At 51.2% G+C, this 22,933-nt stretch overlaps 1 protein-coding gene across 2 annotated transcripts in view; it reads right to left on the bottom strand.

Annotated features, from left to right (window-relative positions):
- NPM1 (nucleophosmin 1) overlaps positions 1-1,399 on the bottom strand; it is a 129,171-nt gene extending 127,772 nt beyond the window's left edge. For both annotated transcript variants that reach the window (XM_030212340.1, XM_030212341.1), the window contains exons 1-3: positions 1,260-1,399; positions 604-686; positions 286-405 (exon numbers count right to left, since the gene is read on the bottom strand). In XM_030212340.1, the coding sequence (XP_030068200.1) occupies positions 286-405; positions 604-686; positions 1,260-1,320 (264 nt within the window). In that variant the 5' untranslated portion in view covers positions 1,321-1,399. The remainder of the gene's footprint in view (positions 1-285; positions 406-603; positions 687-1,259) is intronic.
- Between the last annotated feature and the right edge of the window lie 21,534 nt (positions 1,400-22,933).

The following is a 22,933-nucleotide window of genomic DNA, read 5'->3' as shown; positions in this document are numbered from 1 at the left end:
CTGCCACAGATATCCATGTCCCTCATTTTGCCATGTTCGTAATTTGGACAATTCAGTTTGTAAAATGGATTCTCCTGTTGTAACCATTTATGACTGACTGAAATGTCCTTTTTAAAATGCCCCTTTTATATACCACTGCCACCTGAGCAGTACATAAGCATTAGGAAAGCTACCTAATAAACCCAAGGATATTATCCAGTACAGCAGGCAGTGCAGTTGCAGATACCGCTTCAATATATGGAAGTACAAATTCATATTCTTCACCTAATGTGACGCTGTCCTTACCGTTGGCTGAACAGATGCTTTCAAAGATGCAAGCGTGACTTTGATATGTTTTCCCTCATAACTGAGACCTTCTGCTTCTACAACATGCAGCTCATCTTTGGCTCCAATACCTAAACTGACCTATATGCGTAAAGAAAAATTAGATACAGTAAAATGTAAACACACAAATACAGGTTACTGATATTAGAAGCCTTGGGACATGAAACAGAAGAACACTTAGAACAGAACAAACTGACTTGCAGACTACATTTGGCTTCTTGAAGACTAGAACCTTGCTAGAACATTACGTCATAGTTTACCATAGTGTGTTCAACTTACTGTTCTTAGAGACAACTGATGCTCAGTCTCATCATCTTCCATGGCAAACTCAAACTCCTTTTTATCTGCCTTCAGTTCACACCCTAATAGGACAAGCACATTTTCATATTTAGTAAAAAAAAAAAACCCGCTATTAATCCTGATACATCAGCATTATGTTTTCATACTACCTCTCTTAATACTTATTCTTGTACAAGAATAAGATACAGTTCACTAAGAATTCATGTACAATATATACAATAAGACCCTGGCCAAAAGAACTTACAAATCTTAGCGGTTTGTTAAGGCGGCGGCGGCGGCGGCCCCCCCCCCCATCAGTCGTCACATCTCCCCCGTTATAAGGGGAATACCTAAAGAAAACACTGCTCGGAGGCAGGATTGCAACAACAGCAAACTAGCTACCAAATGAGAAAACGTGGTCAAAAAAGAGCCGCAGAATGCCCAGAAGCAGTGCAGTCTTAAATACATAGCTTCCTAAAAAGCCCAACACGTGCGGGCCGCCACGGCCTACACCGCAGCACACTCGCACCGAGGACGCGCTGGTCGATGAGGGCCTAGGAGCGCAAGACTCCGCCGCCCACCAGCCCCGAAATTAGACCAAAGCCGGCTCCCGAGGAATGCCCGGACCTGCACCCCTATACCTCACTCTGTATTACCGAAGAGGAAGTTCTGCGGCCTCAGCTGCGCCATGCTCTCCACATCCACGCTATCCTCCATTACTGGGCCTGGGTCCGCTGCCTGTACACGTCACACACTAGCGAGAGCGACGCTGCTGAAAGGGCGCGAATGGCCTCCTACGCTTCCAGTTATAGCTTTGAATTCTCGCGAGAACACAGGAGGAGTTTGCGTTGCGCGCGCTATCTGAAACAAGGTACAAGGCCAGGGGAGGAATCAGGATGTAACTAAGGCATTTGGAATTTGGAAATTGAATTCCCAAGGGTGGAAACTAAGGATGGAGTTGAGTATATGGGTGTGAAAGAGACTGAAGCCTTCAGTATGCCTCCCATCCCTTCTTTCATATCTCAAGCCTCTGTGACGCTTATGTCAGTGGAAACGTCTCCAAATTTGTTTTGTTTGAGTATATTCATGCAGCAATAAGCCGCCTCAGTCCTAAGCCAGCGTATGTTATATGAGCAATGGAAGTAAAACCCAGCTGGCTCAATTACTTCCATTGAAAGCAATGGAAGTAAAACCTGGCTGGCTCAATCCGTCCTCCTTTTTCTGGAGCCATATGGTAACCCTACATATGGGTTCTTTCCACAGCAAATCATGGAAGTATATAATTGGATGAACCTCTTATATTGTGTTATATGCCACATTTTTTAGATGTAGTACAGTGCTCTGTGGGTACTGAGCACACCCCAGTATTGAGCAAGCTCCTTTGTCCAAATTACTTGAGCGTGCTGTTCACTGCCGCTGCCTTGATTTTCTCTCCTCACATGCTATTCTTGACCCATTACAATCTGGTTTTCGCCCTCTCCACTCAACCGAAACTGCGCTTACTAAAGTCTCCAATGACCTATTACTGGCTAAATCCAGAGGTCAATATTCCATCCTCATTCTTCTTGATCTTTCCGCTGCTTTTGACACTGTCGATCACAGCATACTTCTCGATACCCTGTCCTCACTTAGATTCCAGGGCTCTGTCCTTTCCTGGTTCTCTTCCTACCTCTTCCTCCGCACCTTTAGTGTTCACTCTGGTGGATCCTCTTCTACTTCTATCCCTCTGCCTGTCGGCGTACCTCAGGGTTCTGTTCTTGGTCCCCTCCTCTTTTCTATCTACACTTCTTCCCTTGGTTCATTAATCTCATCCCATGGCTTTTCCTACCATCTCTATGCTGATGACTCCCAAATCTACCTTTCTACCCCTGATATCTCACCTTGCATCCAAACCAAAGTTTCAGCGTGCTTGTCTGACATTGCTGCCTGGATGTCTCAACGCCACCTGAACTTAAATATGACCAAAACCGAGCTTCTCATTTTCCCCCCCAAACCCACCTCCCCGCTCCCCCCGTTTTCTATTTCTGTTGATGGTTCTCTCATTCTCTCTGTCTCCTCAGCTCGAAACCTTGGGGTCATCTTTGACTCTTCTCTCTCCTTCTCTGCTCATATCCAGCAGACCGCCAAGACCTGTCATTTCTTTCTTTACAACATCCGTAAAATCCGCCCCTTTCTTTCCGAGCACTCTACCAAAACCCTCATCCACACCCTTGTCACCTCTCGTTTAGACTACTGCAATCTGCTTCTTGCTGGCCTCCCACTTAGTCACCTCTCCCCTCTCCAGTCGGTTCAAAACTCTGCTGCCCGTCTCATCTTCCGCCAGGGTCGCTTTACTCATACTACCCCTCTCCTCAAGACCCTTCACTGGCTCCCTATCCGTTTTCGCATCCTGTTCAAACTTCTTCTACTAACCTATAAATGTATTCACACTGCTGCTCCCCAGTATCTCTCCACACTCGTCCTTCCCTACACCCCTTCCCGTGCACTCCGCTCCATAGATAAATCCTTCTTATCTGTTCCCTTCTCCACTACTGCCAACTCCAGACTTCGCGCCTTCTGTCTCGCTGCACCCTATGCCTGGAATAGACTTCCTGAGCCCCTACGTCTTGCCCCATCCTTGGCCACCTTTAAATCTAGACTGAAAGCCCACCTCTTTAACATTGCTTTTGACTCGTAACCACTTGTAACCACTCGCCTCCACCTACCCTCCTCTCTTCCTTCCCGTTCACATTAATTGATTTGATTTGCTTATTTTTTATTTTTTGTCTATTAGATTGTAAGCTCTTTGAGCAGGGACTGTCTTTCTTCTATGTTTGTGCAGCGCTGCGTATGCCTTGTAGCGCTATAGAAATGCTAAATAGTAGTAGTAGTAGTAATTTTCAAAGCAGACTTACAAAGTTACATAGGGATTCATTTTCAAAGCACTTAGACTTACAAAGTTCCATAGATTATTATGAAACTTTGTAAGTCTTTGAAAATACGCTTCATTGTAACCTATGGAACTTTGTAAATCTAAGTGCTTTGAATCAGAGCTCCTGTGTCTCCCATGACCCACTCCACCTCTGGCAGTGGCATATCTGAATCTTGTGGCCATTCCAGAAAATACCTGGGTATATGTTAGAGAGCTGCACGGGAACGGGGTTCGCGGGATTCCCGCAGGGACGGAAGCAGGTCCTGCGGGGTTCCCGTGGGGACGGAAGCATGTCCTGCAGGGTTCCCGCAGGGACGGAAGCAGGTCCTGCGGGGTTCCCGCGGGGATGGAAGCAGTCCTGCGGGGTTCCTGTGGAAGTGTAAGCTGCACTGCATCAGCCTCTCATCTACCGAGTACCTTGAGTGCTGTCTCCTCCTCCTCTTCCTCCTTGCTTTAACAGCACAAATGTGGAAAGTCTTCCGTTAAGGAGGTGGTAGAGACACAAATGATGATGGAATTCAAAAAGGCTTGGGATGAACACAGAGTATCTCTAATTAGAAAATGGAAGTTATAAAAATCCTAACCTTAAATGGCTGCATGTGTGTGGATGTGTCAAGTGACGCTTAGATGGCGACTCTGGCTGTGATTAACTAGGGCCAATACCAGGCAGACTTGTATGGTCTGTGTCTAATATATGGCAGTCTGATTTAGGATGGGCTAGAAAGGGCTTAGACAGCAACTTCAGTGGCTCGAACATAAGGACAGTGCTGGACAGAGTTTTACGATCTGTATCCCACAAATGAGAAGACGAATAGACTGGAGTGGGCTTCAGCGAGAACTCCAGCAGCTGGAACATAAGTATAGGGCCAGATAGACTTCTATGGTCTATGTTCCAGAAACACGAAAGAAAGTATATAATATCACACTCGTTGATTTAATCATGAATTGATAATGAGTGTGACTATTGGGCAGACTGGATGGACCGTTCAGGTCTTTATTTGCTGTCACTTACTATGTTACAATTAATCCTCTTTGCTCCCGGGCTGATGCGCAGACCTCAGCTCTTACACAGGCAAGAGCATTGGATGTCACTTGACCTACTGGCGCGTGCATGTGGTGACCTCTCAGCACACAGTGCCAGAAATCAGAGACAAATCTTACATGTGCACACCAGAGTGGTCTAAGTTTCAGCTTCCATTCCTTCCTTGCCTACAGTGATATGGCTCAAATCCAGAGAGAGACTGAGGGAGCTGACCAGAATTTTCTTTTATGTACCATTAAATTCTTGCGGGGATGGGTGGGGATGAGTTAAATTCTTGCGGGGACGGGTTGGGATGGATTAAATTTTTGCAGGGATTGGTGGGGATGGGTAAGATTCCAGTGGGGACGAGTGGGGATGGGTGAGATTCTAGCAGGGACGGGTGGGGATGGGTAAGATTTCTGTCCCCGTGCAACTCTCTAGTATATGTTCAAATCAATATAAATGCTTAAATCACTTGTTTGAGGCTAACAGGGGTTCCATATCATCATGCTGATCAATCCATAGACTGGTGGGTTGTGTCCATCTACCAGCAGGTGGAGATAGAGAGCAAAGCTTTTGCCTCCCTATATGTGGTCATGTGCTGCCGGAAACTCCTCTGTATGTTCTCTATCTCAGCAGGTGGTGGTCACACACAGCAGCAGCTCTGGCTAGGTCTCCAAGCCTAATTTTTAGGTTTTGTTGAGTACCTGGGGTTGAGGGCTCTTCTTGAGCAAGTGCAAACCTGGTGGTGCCAGGTCCCTCCTTTTCTCCCCCCTCCCGCTGGCTCCGTTGAAAAAAAAAAAATTTTTTTGGGACGTCCTTAAGGGCGTTTATTTCAACATTTATTTCAACGTTTATTGCAGCTACTCACTGGGACACCAGTTCGTTACAGCTCGGAGCGAGAAGCAGGTAATTTTTACCTTTTTGTAGCGGGCAGGGGGTTCCCCGATCGGTCTCCACGTGGCCTATGGCGTCGGAGGGCGAGGGCGCAAAGAATCGCTCCCCGGACCGCGTGTGCGCTTCTAGCGGGGATGCGGGGGTCTTAAAGTCTGATTCGCCCTTGTTGGGTGTCAGTTTGGAGGCCGGTCAGTGTCCCGGTTCTTCCTCCGGTATGGCAGTTTTTCGCGCCATAAATGCCCATCCCCCGCTACTCGCCTCCGCCATCTTGGCCGGCCACTCTGCTCGGACGGCTTCTTCTTGGGCCGCCCTTGATTTGGGCGACGGCAAAAAAGCAGCCAAAGTTAAGCGCCGTTCTTCCCGCGCGGCTCCATCGCGGAGTGTCGCGCCGGACGCCATTTTGGATGCGCAGCATGTTTCTCCCCCGCTCTTGCGAGCGCCGGTTGAGGGTGCGTCTAGGGCTGTGGCCCAGGCTGCTGAAGTGCACAGTCTGGGGGGGTTTCTCCCCCGAGTTCATTTTGCTGCTGCATCAGGCCTTCCTTATGCAAAACGCTGCCCCGGCTCCCTTGTCCGATAAAGGGGTTGAGGCCCCCGGAAGTAAACGCCCTCGGGTGGATTTCCAGGCCTTAGAGGACTCTGTCTCCTCTGATGTAGATGAGGGCAGCGTATCTGGGTTCTCCCAACGGTCCTTTGGGGATTCCTTGGAGGAGACGGATTCCCGCTCGGATGGAGCGGATGACCCCTCTGCAGCGCGGATTTTTCGCTCAGAGGACTTGCCCAACCTGTTAGTGCAGGCCATGAGCATTTTGAAGATTTCCTCTCCGGAGGACGTCTCTCCCTCAGCCCCTGTTGGCTCCGCCATTATGCTGGGGACGAACCTTCCACGTGCATGATGCCATGCACACCTTGATTTCGGCTCAATGGGATGTCCAGGAAGCGAGCCTCAAAGTGGCTAGGGCTATGTCCCGCCTCTATCCTCTGCCTGAAAGTGAACGGGAGGCCTTTCTTTGGCCTACCGTGGATTCTTTAATCACTGCGGTGACTAAGAAAATGGCGTTGCCGGTGGAAGGTGGCACGGCCCTAAAGGACGCCCAAGACAGAAGATTGGAGGCGGCCTTAAGGTCGTCCTTCGAGGCGGCTGCTTTAAGTTTGCAGGCCTCAGTTTGCGGCTCCTATGTGGCCAGGGCGTGCCTGACGCGCAGCGGGCTTCCCCCTCGGATCCTTCCTTGAGGGCTGATTGGCCAGCCCTGGAATCGGGCTTGGCTTATTTGGCAGACTTGCTGTATGATGTCTTGAGAGCCTCGGCTGAAGGTATGGCTCAGACAGTCTCTGCGCGGCGGTGGCTTTGGCTGAAGCATTGGTCTGCTGACCACGCCTCTAAGTCCCGCCTGGCTAAGTTGCCTTTTAAAGGCAAGCTGCTCTTTGGGGTCGAGCTGGACAAAATTGTGACCGATCTCGGCACGTCTAAGGGCAAGAGGTTACCAGAGGTCAGGGCTCGGGCCAGTGCTCGCCCCGGTAACTCCAGAGGACGGTTTCAGGAAGCCCGTCGGTACCGCCCGGGCAAGTCGGGCTCCTCTGCCCCCTCTTCCTTCAAAAGGAACTTCTCCCCCAAGCAGCATTCCTTTCGCAGAGACCGCCGTCCCGGAGGTGCGCCCTCCGGTCCTCCCCCAGGGTCTCGTACCCAATGACGGGGCCCTGGTCCATGGCCCAGTGCAGATTGGAGGACGCCTGTCCTCATTTCTGGGCGAGTGGACCAGGGTAACTTCAGACGCTTGGGTGCTGGAAGTCATCAGAGACGGCTACAAGCTAGAGTTCTGCCGACCCTTAAGAGACGGGTTTGTACTCTCTCCCTGCAAGTCTCCGGTCAAAGCTGTGGCAGTGCAGCAGACTTTGGACAATCTGATCCGCCTGGGTGCGGTCGTTCCGGTGCCAGAAAATCAGCTTGGCAAGGGACGTTACTCCATTTACTTTGTGGTACCAAAGAAAGGAGGTTCTGTACGGCCTATCCTCGACCTCAAAGGGGTCAATCGGGCCTTGAAAGTTCGGCACTTTGGCATGGAGACTCTCCGCTCTGTTATAGCGGCAGTGAAGGCAGGGGAGTTCCTGGCATCCTTGGACATCAAGGAAGCGTATTTGCATATTCCCATCTGGCCTCCTCATCAACGCTTTCTGCGTTTTGCAGTCCTGGGCCGACACTTCCAGTTCAGAGCCCTCCCGTTCGGGTTGCTTACTGCTCCGCGGACCTTCTCCAAAGTAATGGTGGTCATCGCGGCCTTCCTGCGAAAGGAAGGAGTACAAGTCCATCCTTATCTGGACGACTGGTTGATCCGAGCCCCCTCTTATGCAGAGTGTGGCAAAGCTGTGGACCGGGTGATTGCTCTTTTGAGCTCCCTGGGGTGGATCATCAACTGGGAGAAAAGCCAGCTGCGCCCGACTCAGTCCCTGGAGTATCTGGGAGTTCGATTCGACACCCAAGTGGGCAGAGTGTTCCTGCCAGACAATCAGATTGTCAAGCTTCAGGCTCAGGTGGACCAGTTCCTAGTAGCCTCTCCTCTTCGGGCTTGGGACTATGTGCAGCTGTTCGGCTCTATGACGGCCACGATGGAAGTAGTGCCCTGGGCCAGGGCTCATATGAGACCACTACAACACTCTCTGCTGCAGTGCTGGACTCCAGTGTCGGAGGATTATGCTGTGCACCTTCCCTTGGACCCAGCAGTGCGCAAGGCGCTGAGCTGGTGGCTGAAGACAGACAAGTTGTCTGCAGGAATGCCTCTTGTGACCCCGGAGTGGATTGTCGTCACGACGGACGCCTCTTTGACGGGCTGGGGAGCCCACTGCTTGGGAAGGACAGCGCAGGGGCTCTGGTCTCCTGCAGAGGCAAAGTGGTCTATCAACTTCCTGGAACTCAGAGCCATTCGGTTGGCGCTTTTGGAGTTCCTCCCGGTACTGGCGTTGAAGCCAGTACGGGTCCTGTCGGACAATGCCACGGCTGTGGCCTATGTCAACCGCCAGGGAGGTACCAAGAGCGCCCCTCTAGCCAAGGAGGCCATGAATCTATGCCAGTGGGCGGAAGCGAACCTGGAACAGCTGTCGGCGGCCCACATTGCCGGAGTCATGAATGTCAAGGCGGACTTTCTCAGTCGCCATACCTTGGAGCCCGGAGAGTGGCAGTTATCGGCACAGGCGTTCTTGGACATCACGAAGCGCTGGGGCCAGCCGAGCCTAGATCTGATGGCGTCATCGGCCAATTGCCAAGTGCCGCGCTTTTTCAGCAGAGGACGGGACCCTCGATCTCTGGGAGTAGATGCTCTTCTCCAACAGTGGCCGACACAGGAGCTTCTCTATGTGTTCCCGCCCTGGCCCATGCTGGGCAGGGTGCTAGACCGGGTGGCAAAGCATCCAGGCCGGATAATCCTGGTGGGTCCGGACTGGCCCAGACGTCCCTGGTATGCGGACTTGATCAGGCTCTCAGTGGACGACCCTCTGCGACTGCCAGTGGAGTAGGGTCTGTTGCATCAGGGTCCCGTGGTGATGGAGGATCCCTCCCCCTTTGGTCTTACGGCCTGGCTATTGAGCGGCAGCGTCTGAGGAAGAAGGGATTCTCAGACAAGGTCATCGCCACTATGCTGAGAGCGAGGAAGCGCTCTACTTCTACTGCTTACGCCAGGGTTTGGCGTACCTTTGCATCGTGGTGTGAAGCAGGCTCACTTTCTCCCTTCACTGCTCCAATCTCTTCAGTGTTGGCGTTCCTGCAAGAAGGTCTGGAAAAAGGCCTGTCGCTCAGTTCCCTTAAAGTCCAGGTAGCGGCTCTGGCTTGCTTCAGGGGCCGCCTGAAGGGTGCTTCCCTGGCTTCGCAGCCAGATGTGGTACGTGTTCTCAAGGGAGTTAATCACCTGCGCCCTCCTCTGCACTCAGTGGTGCCTGCGTGGAATCTCAACCTGGTGCTAAGAGCCTTGCAGAAGCCGCCTTTTGAACCCTTGTCGAGGGCATCTCTGAAAGACCTGACGTTGAAAGCAGTCTTTTTGGTGGCTATCACTTCAGCCAGAAGAGTTTCCGAGCTCCAGGCACTATCATGTCGAGAGCCTTTCCTGCAGTTCACTGAGGCAGGAGTGTCTATTCGCACAGTGCCTTCCTTCCTGCCCAAGATTGTTTCTCGCTTCCATGTGAATCAGCAGCTCTGTCTCCCTTCCTTTCGTAGGGAGGACTACCCAGAGGAGTACTCTGCTGTCAAATATCTAGATGTGAGACGAGTCATAATCAGATACTTGGAAGTGACCAATGATTTCCGGAAGTCGGATCATCTGTTTGTCCTGTTTGCAGGTCCTCGTAAGGGTCTGCAGGCTGCTAAGCCTACAGTGGCAAGATGGGTCAAGGAAGACATTGCAGCGGCTTATGTGGCCGCGGGGAAGGTGCCGCCTATCCAGCTGAAGGCTCACTCCACTAGAGCTCAGGCGGCCTCGATGGCAGAGGCCGGGTCCGTCTCCTTGGAAGAGATTTGCAAGGCGGCAACTTGGGCATCGGCCCATACCTTCTCCAGGCATTACCGCTTGACTGTGGCTGCTCGGGCGGAGGCCCGGTTTGGAGCTTCAGTGTTGCGGTCAGGGATTTCAATGTCCCACCCTGGGTGAGTACTGCTTCGGTACATCCCACCAGTCTATGGATTGATCAGCATGATGATATGGAAGGTAAAATTATGTATCATACCTGATAATTTTCTTTCCATTAATCATAGCTGATCAATCCATAGCCCCTCCCAGATATCTGTACTGTTTATATTCTGGTTGCATTTCAGGTTCAAGTTTAGTCTTCAGTTCCTGTTCAGGAGGACTTCGTGTTCAAGTTTTTTCAATTGGATTCTTCAAGAGTTGAGACGAGTTTGTGTTACAGTGAGCTGCTGCATTCCTCTCCCCTCCGTTTTACGGGGCTGGATTGAGACCTAAATTCTGCCGGCACTCCCTCCCGCTTCGTGCGGCTGTAGGGCAGCTTTGTACCCCTCCCGCTTCGGCGGTGTTAGGGTCAGTCAGCTCCTCCCGCGGTTGCGGTTGCAGGATAAGCCAGATCCCCCCGCATCGGCGGGGTGGTGTCCCTCCCCAGCTCTGCGGGGATGAGCTGGACGGATTCCCCTCCCCCACTTGTGTGGGGATGAGCTGGGTTAATTCCCCTCCCCCGTTTCGGCGGTGGTGAGCTGGGCAGAGTGTCCCTTTGTGGGTGTAATTCTCTAAGTGCTGAGTCCTGCGGATGGAGCTTTGATATCGACATACTGAGGAGTTTCCGGCAGCACATGACCACATATAGGGAGGCAAAAGCTTTGCTCTCTATCTCCACCTGCTGGTAGATGGACACAACCCACCAGTCTATGGATTGATCATCTATGATTAATGGAAAGAAAATTATCAGGTATGATACATAATTTTACCATATTCATTGGCACTTAACCAGATAGTGGCAGTGCCGCTGAATATCCCCTTGCTACTGCACCTCACCCTCCTATTGGGCAAATTTGGAGCTGGAATGAGGCTTGAGATTAACCAAGCCTCAATCCGGCTCCAAATGTAACTGATAGAAGAGTGAGTGGGGACAGAGCCAGAACCAACCACTGTGGGCTGCGCGGCCACCCAAAATATTGCAACCCACAACCATTGAAAAATGCCCACAGGCAACTTTAAAAAGCTGCCCAATTCTGCTGGAAAACCATTGAGTTGGCCACTCTGCCTCTAACTGCCCATGCTGAAACCAGTTACTTTGTGGGTGGTTTAGGAGTGGAGTTAGGGCGCAGCAGAAAACTAGCCAGTTAGCAGAGATTTTCAGTTTGTTCTTACTTTATGTGGCAAAGTCAACTGGGCACCAGTCGGAATATCAGCTGGTGTCCAGTTAACTTTTGGGACATGGCATGAAGTGCTGCCATCCCCCTTCCTCCCTCTCTCGCACCCCCCCCCCCCCCAGAATATCCAGAACCACCCCCGTCTAATCCCTCCCAAAGCACAGCAAGACCCACTCCCTCCCACCCAAATCGAATGCTGAGAAAGACCCACCTCTGATGCCCACAACCCCCCCCCCCCCCCCGGCAGCAAAGGAAGACCCTCGCTGGATACCCCCTCCCTCCTCCCCCCCCAAACAGCAAGCCCCCTCCCCCAGGGTTGTGGACTTACTTGCCTGTTTCCTTGGTTGGAAATCAGTTGAAAATCACAGTCATAGGAGACTTTTTACCTTACCCCCCCTCCCCCCCCGTGACTATGGGTGGGGACTTGTTCTTTGCAGCTAGGAAAATTTTTCATTCTTTCTTTCCTTCTTTCTTTTGTTTGTTCAGACTAATTATTTTACAACTACCAGAGTAATGGATGTTAGGTTTTCTGAGACTGCTAATGATTGCTACAAGATACTAACTCTGTTTTGGATTCTGCCTGACTTCTTCCTGAAGAATAGCTTTAAATAACGCAGCTTTACATAATTTGGTGTTTGTTTGTTTTGGTCCTACATTCTCTTCCCTTGTGGAGAGGGAAGATTGAAGATTTGTTTTAATACTGTCTCCTCTTTACAAACTGTGCTCAGAACTCTCTGATTACGAATTATTTGTCCAGTTTGTTGAGGCTTCCTTTTTGCAGTGTAAATATGTGTAAAATATTGTGAGTGGTACAGTTTTAATAACTGAAATCTTTCCAGTGCACTAATATTTTTCCTTTTATAGCATGGGACTTCTCCTTTTGAAGGAGCATTTTTGTATTGTCACGTACTTATGTTCATAAGATTACTTGTACTGTGTTTCTGTATTTTCCTGCTATGTCTATACCTCAGGTAACTGAGATTCCAGAGAAATTGCCCCCCCCCCCTTTTGGAAAGTGAATCTAGCTGAATGTTTAGATTAAGACGTTGTGTGTAAATACGCTTGAAGCCGGCTGCTGTAAGTATTGCTATGTTTTTATGTAGATTTTGATGATTTCTTTAATTTTTAATTCTTAACTAATTTCATTGAGAGTGGAGGCCAGTGGTGTGCAAGAGCCGGTTGTTAAATTTTTTACCGACTTGCGAGCCAGTTGTTCCTGAGAGCGAGCCGGCTCTCCTTCCTTCCTTCCTTCCTTCCTTCCTTCCTTCCTTCCTTCCTTCTACAGGGTCCGGTGGTCCCTCACCTCCCTTGTCCAGCGAATTCTTTGGGGCAGGCAGTCTTGCCTGCCCACTGCCGGAGCTGACCCTCCCCCGCTGCCGGATCGCTCTTTAAAAATGGCCGCCGAGACTTCTGCTGAAGTATTGGAGGCCGCCCTTGTAAGTCTTGATGGCCAAAGAGCGATCCGGCAGCGGGCAGGCAAGATTGCCTGCCCCAAAGAATTCACTGAACAACCTCGGTGGCTGGAGGGGGTGGCAGGGGAGAGAAGGGAGTCGCTGGACATGAGTGGCTAGAGGGGGGTCAGGGGAGAGAAGGGAGTCGCTGGACATGGGTGGCTGGAGGAGGGGCAGGGGAAAGAGGGCAATCGCTGGATATGGGTGGCTGGAGGGGGGCAGGGGAGAGAGGACAATCACTGTAATGGGTGACTGGAGAGGGGGCAGGGGAGAGAGGGCAATCGCTGGGTATGGGTGGCTGGAGGGGGGCAGGGGAGAGAAGACAATCACTGACATGGGTGGCTGGAGGGGGGCAGCGGAGAGGACAATTGCTGGCATGGGTGGCTGGAGGAGGGTTAGGGGACAATCACTGGCTATGGGTGGCTGGCGGGGAGGCAGGGGAGAGAGGACAATCGCTGGCTATGGGTGGCTGGAGGGGGGGCAGGGGAGAGGTCAATCGCTGGCATGGGTGGCTGGAGGAGGGTCAGGGGAGAGAGGACAATCGCTGGGTATGGGTGGCTGGAGGGGGGCAGGGGAGAGAGGACAATCGCTGGGTATGGGTGGCTGGAGGGGGGCAGGGGAGAGAGGACAATTGCTGGGTATGGGTGGCTGGAGGGGGGCAGGGGAGAGAGGACAATCACTGGGTATGGGTGGCTGGAGGGGGCAGGGGAGAGAGGACAGTCGCTGGGTATGGGTGGCTGGAGGGGGGGTAGGGGAGAGAAGACAATCGCTGGCATGGGTGGCTGGAGGGGGGCAGGGGAGAGGACAATTGCTGGCATGGGTGGCTGGAGGAGGGTCAGGGGAGAGAGGACAGAGGACAGTCGCTGGGTATGGGTGGCTGGAGGGGGGGACAAGGGAGAGAAGACAATCGCTGGGTATGGGTGGCTGGAGGGGGGGCAGGGGAGAGGTCAATCGCTGGCATGGGTGGCTGGAGGAGGGTCAGGGGAGAGAGGACAATCGCTGGGTATGGGTGGCCAGAGAAGGGGCAGGGGGGGAGAGGACAATCGCTGGGTATGGGTGGCTGGAGGGGAGGGGAGGGTAGGGGGAGAGGAGGGTTGCTGGACATGGGTAGATGGAGGGGAGGGCAGAGGGGAGAGGAGGGTTGCTGGACATGGGTGGATGGAGGAGAGGGAAGGGAGAGAAGAAATGCTGGACATGTATGGAGGGAGGGAAGAGTGAGGAAGGAGATGAGATGAGGGAAAAGGAAAAGAGAAGAAAAACTGCACATGGATGAAGAAAATAGGCAGAAGCTGGATCCACTGGACAGTCAAGTCTGCGGAGGACCCAGCTTTTACTTACAGATGTAGGGCAAGAAATGAAGAAGAAAGGCGGAAAGTAAAGAAATAAATGGAAAGGAAGCCCTGGAAACGGAGTTAAGAGGACAGATAGCAGCAGAATCGGATACTGGGCCAGCATGATCAGAAAAACAAAGTCACCAGACAACAAAGGTAGAAAAAATCATTTTATTTTCATTATAGTGTTTGAAATATGTCCACTTTGAGAATCAGGTTTGTTTCATGTATGATATTGTTTCTGTTCATATAATAAGCTGTGTTCACTGAAATGAACTGTTCCAGTGAAACTTCCTGGACTGCTTTCAAGTTGAGACTTTTTCTTCTTCCTGTGCTTAGTATTTGGTATTCTATGGTATCTCATGTATTGTCTCATGTTGCAAAACAAGATACTAAGGTTCCAATTGTTAATGACTTGTAATGAATTGTAAAGTTCTCATTTGCCAATCTCTCTATATAAAACGCACCTCCAACGTTCTAATGAAGCCTCACTTTCCCAACATTCTAAAAGTGAGGCGGCAGAGACCACTTTTCCTACATGAGTGTCTGCCCCGCCCACGCGTCAAACGTAATGACATTTAGGGTGGAGCAATGACACTCGGCAACAGTGTCGCGCTGCTGATTGGCTATGCCTCGGATGACGACGCTAGCACGGACAACGTCTTCCCACAGCACTACAGTAATGCCGGGTGCGTAGAAAGGCCGTACGCGACTGCGCCTCTGAGCGAGCCTCCCCACCCGATTGGTCATTCACCAAGCTTCCTTACGCAGATGGCGTGGGTTGTAAAGTGGATCCTCTTTTCTCAGCGGTTGCAGCTCTCCACAGCCTGAAGAACACCTTCCAGTACTGCTCCTTTTTCCCTCAGAACAATGAAGCTTTTTATTGCCTAGGAGGGGTTTCCCTCCTTCCCTCAGTTGTGGCACCAAAACACAAAACAAAGCACAGTTATCGTTCACCTTTCTCAAGCCGGTTAGTTTCCCAGTCCCGGCTTCCACAACTGCTGCCTCTCCCTCCCTCCTGGGGGAGAGTAGCAGCACATAATAAAAAAAAAGAAAGAAAACAAATACCCTGTTCAGTGTAGCGGGTTTTTCCAAAACACAGTTCAATTTTAGGCCAAGCTTTCAAAACACAGCTCAGTTTAGCCCGGCTTTCAAAACACAGTTCAGTTCTAGCCAAGCTTCAAAAACATAGCTCAGTCCAGCTAGGCTTTCAAAAACACAGTTCAATTTAGCCAGGCTTTCAAAACACAGTTCAGTTCTAGCCAAGCTTGCAAAACCCAGCTCAGTTTAGCCAGGCTTTCAAAACACAGTTCAGGTCTAGCCAAGCTTTCAAAATACAGCTCAGTTTAGCCAGGCTTTCAAAAACACAGTTCAATTTTAGGCCAAACTTTCAAAACACAGCTCAGTTTAGCCAGACTTTCAAAACACACAGTAATGGCTTTGCGCGGGCTCAAAGCCTCGGGTCCCACCCTCTTGGTCAGTCATACTCCTACCTGACCTCCTCCCGCTTGACCCGGCTTGGCCCCGCTACTTCCTTGGCTTTCGCTGAGCCAGAGCTGAAAAGTCCATCGGCTCTTCCAGGGTGTTCTCCGGTTCAGTCAACTCCATAGGGCAAGGCTCACTCTCTGCCTCTCTCTCCTCAGGAGCCCAATCCATATTCTCCTCGCCCCGCCCTTCTCCCAGCTGCTCACCCTTTCTTTCATTAAAGCTCTTTGGTGGCTCTTCTTTCTCCACCCACCTGTTCCACCACCTCTTCCACCAGGTTGGAGAATCAGCCTTATTCCTTCCCCTGCGGCCCTCCTCTGGAGACTCCTGGGAATGCACATAGTTTCTCTTATCCCCGGTCTCCCTTGGGGCATGCTGGGAGTTGTAGTTCTTTATTTCTAGTTTTTTCCTGGGGAATGCCTGCCTATAACGGGGGTATTCTGGCCTATCCCAGGGTTCCTTTGGGGCCTGTCCTACATACTCTTTACATACCCCCCCCCTTAAATTTCTACCCCCGCATTCTTTTTCCTCCTCCTCCTCCACCCGGGACAGGGCATCAACATTTCCTAAACATCGCCCGGGACGATGCTCCACAGCATATTGGAAAGGCTGCAATGCTAGGTACCATCGCATTAGTCTCCCATTATTATTCTTCATTACATTCAACCATTTCAGGGGAGCATGGTCCGTTACCAACTTAAATTTTCTCCCTTCTAAATAGACACTACACTCCTGCACTGCCCATCGTATGGCTAAACACTCCTTTTCTATGGTGGAGTAATGTTCCTCATGAGGCAGGAGCTTCCGGCTTAAATAAAGCACCGGGTGTTCCTCCCCTTCATGCTCTTGGGACAGCACTGCGCCTAACCCCCTCCCTGAAGCATCTGTTTGAAGGATAAAGGGCTTTTCAAAATCAACTGCCTTCAGCACAGGTTCCTGGCACAGGGCCCTCTGCATCTGTTCAAATGCCCTCAACTCCTCCCCTCCCCACCTCAAGTGGTCCGGATTCTTCCCTCTCAGCATGTCAGTTAAGGGAGTGGCCATTGCGGAAAAATGAGGGATGAACCTGCGGTAATACCCTACCATCCCCAGGAATCTACGCAATTGTTTCTTGGTGTTTGGTCTGGGAAACTCTTGGATGCTTTTAACCTTATTCAATAAGGGCCGGACCTCTCCCCTTCCCACATTATACCCTAAATACTTCACCCGGTACTGCGCAAAATAGCATTTTTTTGGGTTTAGGGTGAGACCTGCTTCCCTAAAAGCCTGCAGCACTGCCTCTACCTGGTTTAAATGGGTATTCCAGTCTCCACTATGTATTACCACATCATCCATATAGGCGGCGGCATATGCCTGATGTGGTCGGAGAACCCTGTCCAGCAACCTCTGGCAGCTTGCAGCTGCTGAATTAAGGCCAAAGGGCAATCTTTTGAACTGATACAGGCCTATGGGCTTACTAAAGGCGGTCTTAGCTTGTGCCCCTGACGTAAGGGGAATCTGCCAGTACCCTTTTGTCAAGTCCAGGGTGGTGAGATATTGTGCAGATCCTAGCCTGTCCACTAGCTCCTCAATATAGGGCATAGGATATGCATCTGCTTGAGAAATATTATTAAGCTGGCGGAAATCTATGCAGAATCTCCACTCCCCTTCGGGTTTTGGTACTAACACCACTGGGCTTGACCAGGGACTATTTGACTCTTCGATCACCCCGAAGTCTAACATTTCCTGGACCTGTTTTATCACCTCCCTCCTTTTCATGGGGGACAGCCTATATGGCTTTTGCCGAACTACTTTACCCCTTTCCGTTATGATGTCATGCTCCACTAGGTGAGTATTTCCAGGGCAGGCCGTCAACACATCATCAAACCCTTTCAAGAGCCTTCCTATCTCTTTCTTTTGTACTTGTGTCAACCGGGGATTAACCCCTGGTTCACCGGGCTTGAAAATATCTCTTATTTGCGGTCCCAACTCCTCTCCCTCCTTTTCATCTCCCCGGGTCTGAAAGCCTACCCTTGCTACCCAGGGTTTCATCAGGTTAACGTGGAAGGTTTGGACCCGCCCCTTTTCGTTCGCCACCTCATATGTAAGAGGCCCAAGTCTCCTCCTCACCACCCAGGGACCCTTCCACCTAGAGGCAAACTTATGAGGATCCTCCGAGATTAGGATAAGGACCCTATCTCCTATTACAAACTCCCTCTCCCGAGTACCCTTATCATAATATTCCTTTTGCCGATTTTGGCTCTGTTCAAGCCTATCCTGGGAATATTCCTGTAATTTATCTAATCTGGTCCTCAGATCCTGTAGGTATTCGACCACTGACTGATCGGAGGTGTCCGGGGGTACCCAGTGTTCCTGTAAAATATCTAAAATGCCCCATGGCCTCCGTCCAAACATCAATTCATAAGGCGCAACTCCTAATGAGTCTTGCACCTTCTCCCTGTAGGCATATAGCACGAAGGGTAACAGTTGGTCCCAACCCGTCCTATCCTCGCCTAACGCTTTTTTTAACATACCCTTTAAAGTTCTATTAAAACGTTCCACCATCCCATTAGTTTGAGGATGGTAGGCCGCTGTACGGATATGTTGTATCCCAAAAGCCTCCCACACTTGCCTTAAGGTACTTGACATAAAGTTGGACCCCCTGTCGGTCAAAACTTCTTGGGGGAATCCCACCTCACAAAAGATTTTTATCAGTTCCCTGGCAATGACCTTCGCTGATATGCTTCTCAAAGGAATGGCCCAGGGGTACCTAGTGGCCATATCCATAACCACTAAAACGTAGAGGAAGCCTCTCTGAGATTTTGTTACTGGGCCAATAATATCCATGGCTATTCTCCTCCCCGGTTGTTCCACTCTAGCAAGGGGTTTTAACGGTGCCTTAGGCGGTAGCCGGTCTGCCACCTTCTGACAGTTGGGGCAGGACTTGCAATACCTCTCCACCTCCCCGTAAACTCCTGGCCAATAAAACCGGCCCAATATCTGAGTCAGGGTAGCTTGGGAGCCCTTATGCCCCCCCAAAGGGTGATCATGCGCGAGCCTTACTACTAGGGGACGGAAAGCTTGGGGGACTACTAGCTGTCTCCCCGCTTCAGAGTTCTCCCAATTGGGTACCCTGCGATATAGAATGTCCCCCTCTATCATGAACCCCGGGGCTTCCTGGCCCTCCCCCTGTCGGGCCCGTTCCCAGGCATATTCTAAAGTAGGGTCCGTGGCCTGCTCCCTATGAAACTGGGGAAACTGCTCGCTCAATTCTCTCGGGGCCACTGGCAGATAACTTTCTTTTCTTGCCTGCTCCAAGGCCTCCCGTCTGCCCCTCTGCTCCTTTTTTTTCAAAGCTTTCCCCTTTCTCTCTTTTCCCGGCTCCCCTAAGACCTCCCCTTGAAAAGGAAAAATACCTCCTATTCCCTCTTCCTCAGCCTCAGGGTCTCTCCGAGCCTGAGAGCGGGTAGTGACCAACACTCTTTTTTCACTAATACACTCGGTAAAGGGGGGCCAGTCCCTTCCCAAAAGCATCTCCTGTGGCAGTCTGGGCAGAACGGCAACGGCTATCTCTATCTCCCCTGTGGGCCCCTTCACGTGAACCCTATGGAGGGTATAACGAGTACTGGCCCCATGTATACATTGAATAGCCACTGCTCCCTCATAGGTATCCTTACCTCCTGTCCTCCTCTTTCTTATTTGTTCCCATAACCTCCTGGAGATCATGGACTGGTCTGCCCCGGAGTCTAACATGGCTACAATCGGTAAACCCTCAACCTCCACCTTAGCAGTATACCGAGGTCTAAACCCTTGGGCAACCTGCGAGGTCCATCCCTCTCGACCTGGGCAATCCCTCCGGAAGTGCCCAGTCTTCCCACACTTATAACAGATTTTTCCTTCATACGCGGGGGCCTTTTTTTCAGGACCTGAGGGCACTACGGGCTTTTTACCCCCCCAGCCGTAATCGGGTTTCCCCCCCTGGGGATCTGTCTTAAAGAAGGAACTTTTGGAACCCCAGCCTCCCACCGGTCGGGGCTTACCCCCCTCCAGGTCAGGTTCTCCCCAATGTTGGGCTTCCAAATAACACTCCAACCCGACTGTCACGGCCTCCACCGTCTTACAGCCCCTTTGGACCAATCCTGCCCTAATCTCCCTAGGAAGGCCCTGCAGGAACTGCTCCACTACTACTTCTTGAAGAACCTCTCCCGTGGTGTGGCGATCAGGTTCCAACCATTTTTTTACCAAGTCCATCAGTCTAGTGGCCAGCGCTTTAGGGGTTTCCCCCTTTTCCCATTTAGTAGACCGAAACTTACGCCTATAAGCCTGGGTACTCAGTCCATACCGGTCTTTAATGGCCTCTCTCAACCTCCCATAGTTGGCAGCGTCCCCAGGAGCCAAGTCTCTAAAGGCTCCTAGAGCCTCCCCAGATAATGAAGGCACTAACCGCATGGCCCACTGCTCTTGTGGCCACCCTGCGGCCACCGCCACCCTCTCGAAGGCGGTCAGGAAATCATCTACATTATCCTGCTCAGACAACTTTCCCCAAGTAAGTGAGTTCAGGGATAAAGGTCCTACCGCACCGCTTCCTCCTGGCCCCTGTCCAGTTGCTCCGGCTCCACCGCCCCTGGGAGCCTCGATCCCTCGCTGAAAAAAGTCCTGGAGCATATTCAGCACCGGTTGTTGCTGCTCTCGTGCCGCCGTCAAGGAGTCTTCCACCATCTTCCCCGTCAGTTCTTGCTGTTTCTGGAACTGCATCGTCATCCAAGCGAAGATCTCCTTGGGGTCCATCCTTGCTCCGGAACAGCGACTCCTGGTGGGGGAAAAAAACAGAGGACACCTCCAAGTGCGGTTTCACTACTTATGTTTCCCCTTTTACTAGGATCCCTTTATTTCCCCCAATCTAGGCCCCGCTTACCGGAACCCCAGATGGGTCTGCGCCTTTCTCAGCGTTGGCCCCTCCGTCGGGCTTTTCTGTCCTGCTGGTCTTGGCCTCCTCGAGCGACAGGTCCGCGAAGCGATCCCACTCCTGACACCAATTGTAAAGTGGATCCTCTTTTCTCAGCGGTTGCAGCTCTCCACAGCCTGAAGAACACCTTCCAGTACTGCTCCTTTTTCCCTCAGAACAATGAAGCTTTTTATTGCCTAGGAGGGGTTTCCCTCCTTCCCTCAGTTGTGGCACCAAAACACAAAACAAAGCACAGTTATCGTTCACCTTTCTCAAGCCGGTTAGTTTCCCAGTCCCGGCTTCCACAGCTGCTGCCTCTCCCTCCCTCCTGGGGGAGAGTAGCAGCACATAATAAAAAAAAAGAAAGAAAACAAATACCCTGTTCAGTGTAGCGGGTTTTTCCAAAACACAGTTCAATTTTAGGCCAAGCTTTCAAAACACAGCTCAGTTTAGCCCGGCTTTCAAAACACAGTTCAGTTCTAGCCAAGCTTCAAAAACATAGCTCAGTCCAGCTAGGCTTTCAAAAACACAGTTCAATTTAGCCAGGCTTTCAAAACACAGTTCAGTTCTAGCCAAGCTTGCAAAACCCAGCTCAGTTTAGCCAGGCTTTCAAAACACAGTTCAGGTCTAGCCAAGCTTTCAAAATACAGCTCAGTTTAGCCAGGCTTTCAAAAACACAGTTCAATTTTAGGCCAAACTTTCAAAACACAGCTCAGTTTAGCCAGACTTTCAAAACACACAGTAATGGCTTTGCGCGGGCTCAAAGCCTCGGGTCCCACCCTCTTGGTCAGTCATACTCCTACCTGACCTCCTCCCGCTTGACCCGGCTTGGCCCCGCTACTTCCTTGGCTTTCGCTGAGCCAGAGCTGAAAAGTCCATCGGCTCTTCCAGGGTGTTCTCCGGTTCAGTTAACTCCATAGGGCAAGGCTCACTCTCTGCCTCTCTCTCCTCAGGAGCCCAATCCATATTCTCCTCGCCCCGCCCTTCTCCCAGCTGCTCACCCTTTCTTTCATTAAAGCTCTTTGGTGGCTCTTCTTTCTCCACCCACCTGTTCCACCACCTCTTCCACCAGGTTGGAGAATCAGCCTTATTCCTTCCCCTGCGGCCCTCCTCTGGAGACTCCTGGGAATGCACATAGTTTCTCTTATCCCCGGTCTCCCTTGGGGCATGCTGGGAGTTGTAGTTCTTTATTTCTAGTTTTTTCCTGGGGAATGCCTGCCTATAACGGGGGTATTCTGGCCTATCCCAGGGTTCCTTTGGGGCCTGTCCTACATACTCTTTACAGGGTGCATACAGAGGCCGTACGCGACTGCGCCTCTAACCGAGAAAAAGGCTGAGCTTCTGGCACTTCTTCCTCCCTCCCCACCCGAGTTGGTCATTCACCAAGCCTCTTTATGCAGATGGCCTGACTTAGTGTCTCTGGCTGGATGGTGGCCTTACGCAAAAGGCGCTAGCTGCGTCGCAGTAGCCGCTCTTGACGGCGGATGGTGAGAGGCTGAGGGAGGGAGAAAGAAAAAGAAACAGAACGGTGACGGAAGGTCAAGGAAGGAAATGCCGGGGGTGAGAGCGAGGCCTGGATCCGGTTCACCTTCGTGAGAGCTTCCACCCCAAAACACACCTCAGCTGCAGAACCGCCTGGGACACGCGATCCACCTTCGTGAGAGCTTCCACCCCAAACCCCACCTCAGCTGCAGAGCTGCATGGGACACGCGATCCACCTTTGTGACAGCTTCCACCCCACCTCAGCTGCACAGCCTCTTGGGACACGCACAGACTCCAAACACTACCAGGAACAAAAAAAAAAGGTTTATGTCTCCTTCCCTGCTCCCAGGACACGGGTATTCAGAAGTCCTTCCACTGGGTTATGGGTGTCCCAGCAATTGGGGGGGGGGGGCTTTAAAATGTGTGTTTTCAGAGTTTGGGAATTTGTTTCCCCCCTCCCCTTGCAAGACAAAGTTTGAGGCAAACGAAGGGATTGGAAGCCACAGCACCACACACACTCACTATCAGACTCACACAGTCTGTCTCTCTGTCTTACACACACTCTCACTCACACAAACACTCTGTCACAATGACCTCCCCTGTGGTCCTGCACACACACTCTCACATCGAGCACAGGAAGCAGACAATGGCCCGTGAGAATCCGGTACAGCCAAAACAGATGATCTGAGCCAAGGAAATAAAATGTTTGTGGTCCTTATTTTCTTTTTCCTAATAAATCTGTGGCATGCACCCTCGATTCCTCACAAAAAATACTGAGGCACAAATCAGCAACAAGGACTGCCAACACGCCGTGCAACCACAAAACAATCACACACACAGTCTCTATCAATCACTCTGTCTCACTCTCGGAATCACACACTCTCTCCCTCTGTCTAACACACACACAAACAATGTCTCTATGACCGCCCATGTGGTCCGGCAAGCACACACTCTCTCACAACAGACGGAATTACACCAACAGAAGGAGGGGCTCATGGAAATCCGTT

This window comes from Microcaecilia unicolor, chromosome 8, assembly GCF_901765095.1.
Source record: "Microcaecilia unicolor chromosome 8, aMicUni1.1, whole genome shotgun sequence".
Taxonomy (NCBI): Eukaryota; Metazoa; Chordata; class Amphibia; order Gymnophiona; family Siphonopidae; genus Microcaecilia; species Microcaecilia unicolor.
Note: the sequence above shows the minus strand (reverse complement) of the source record. Positions and strands in the feature narration are given on the sequence as shown.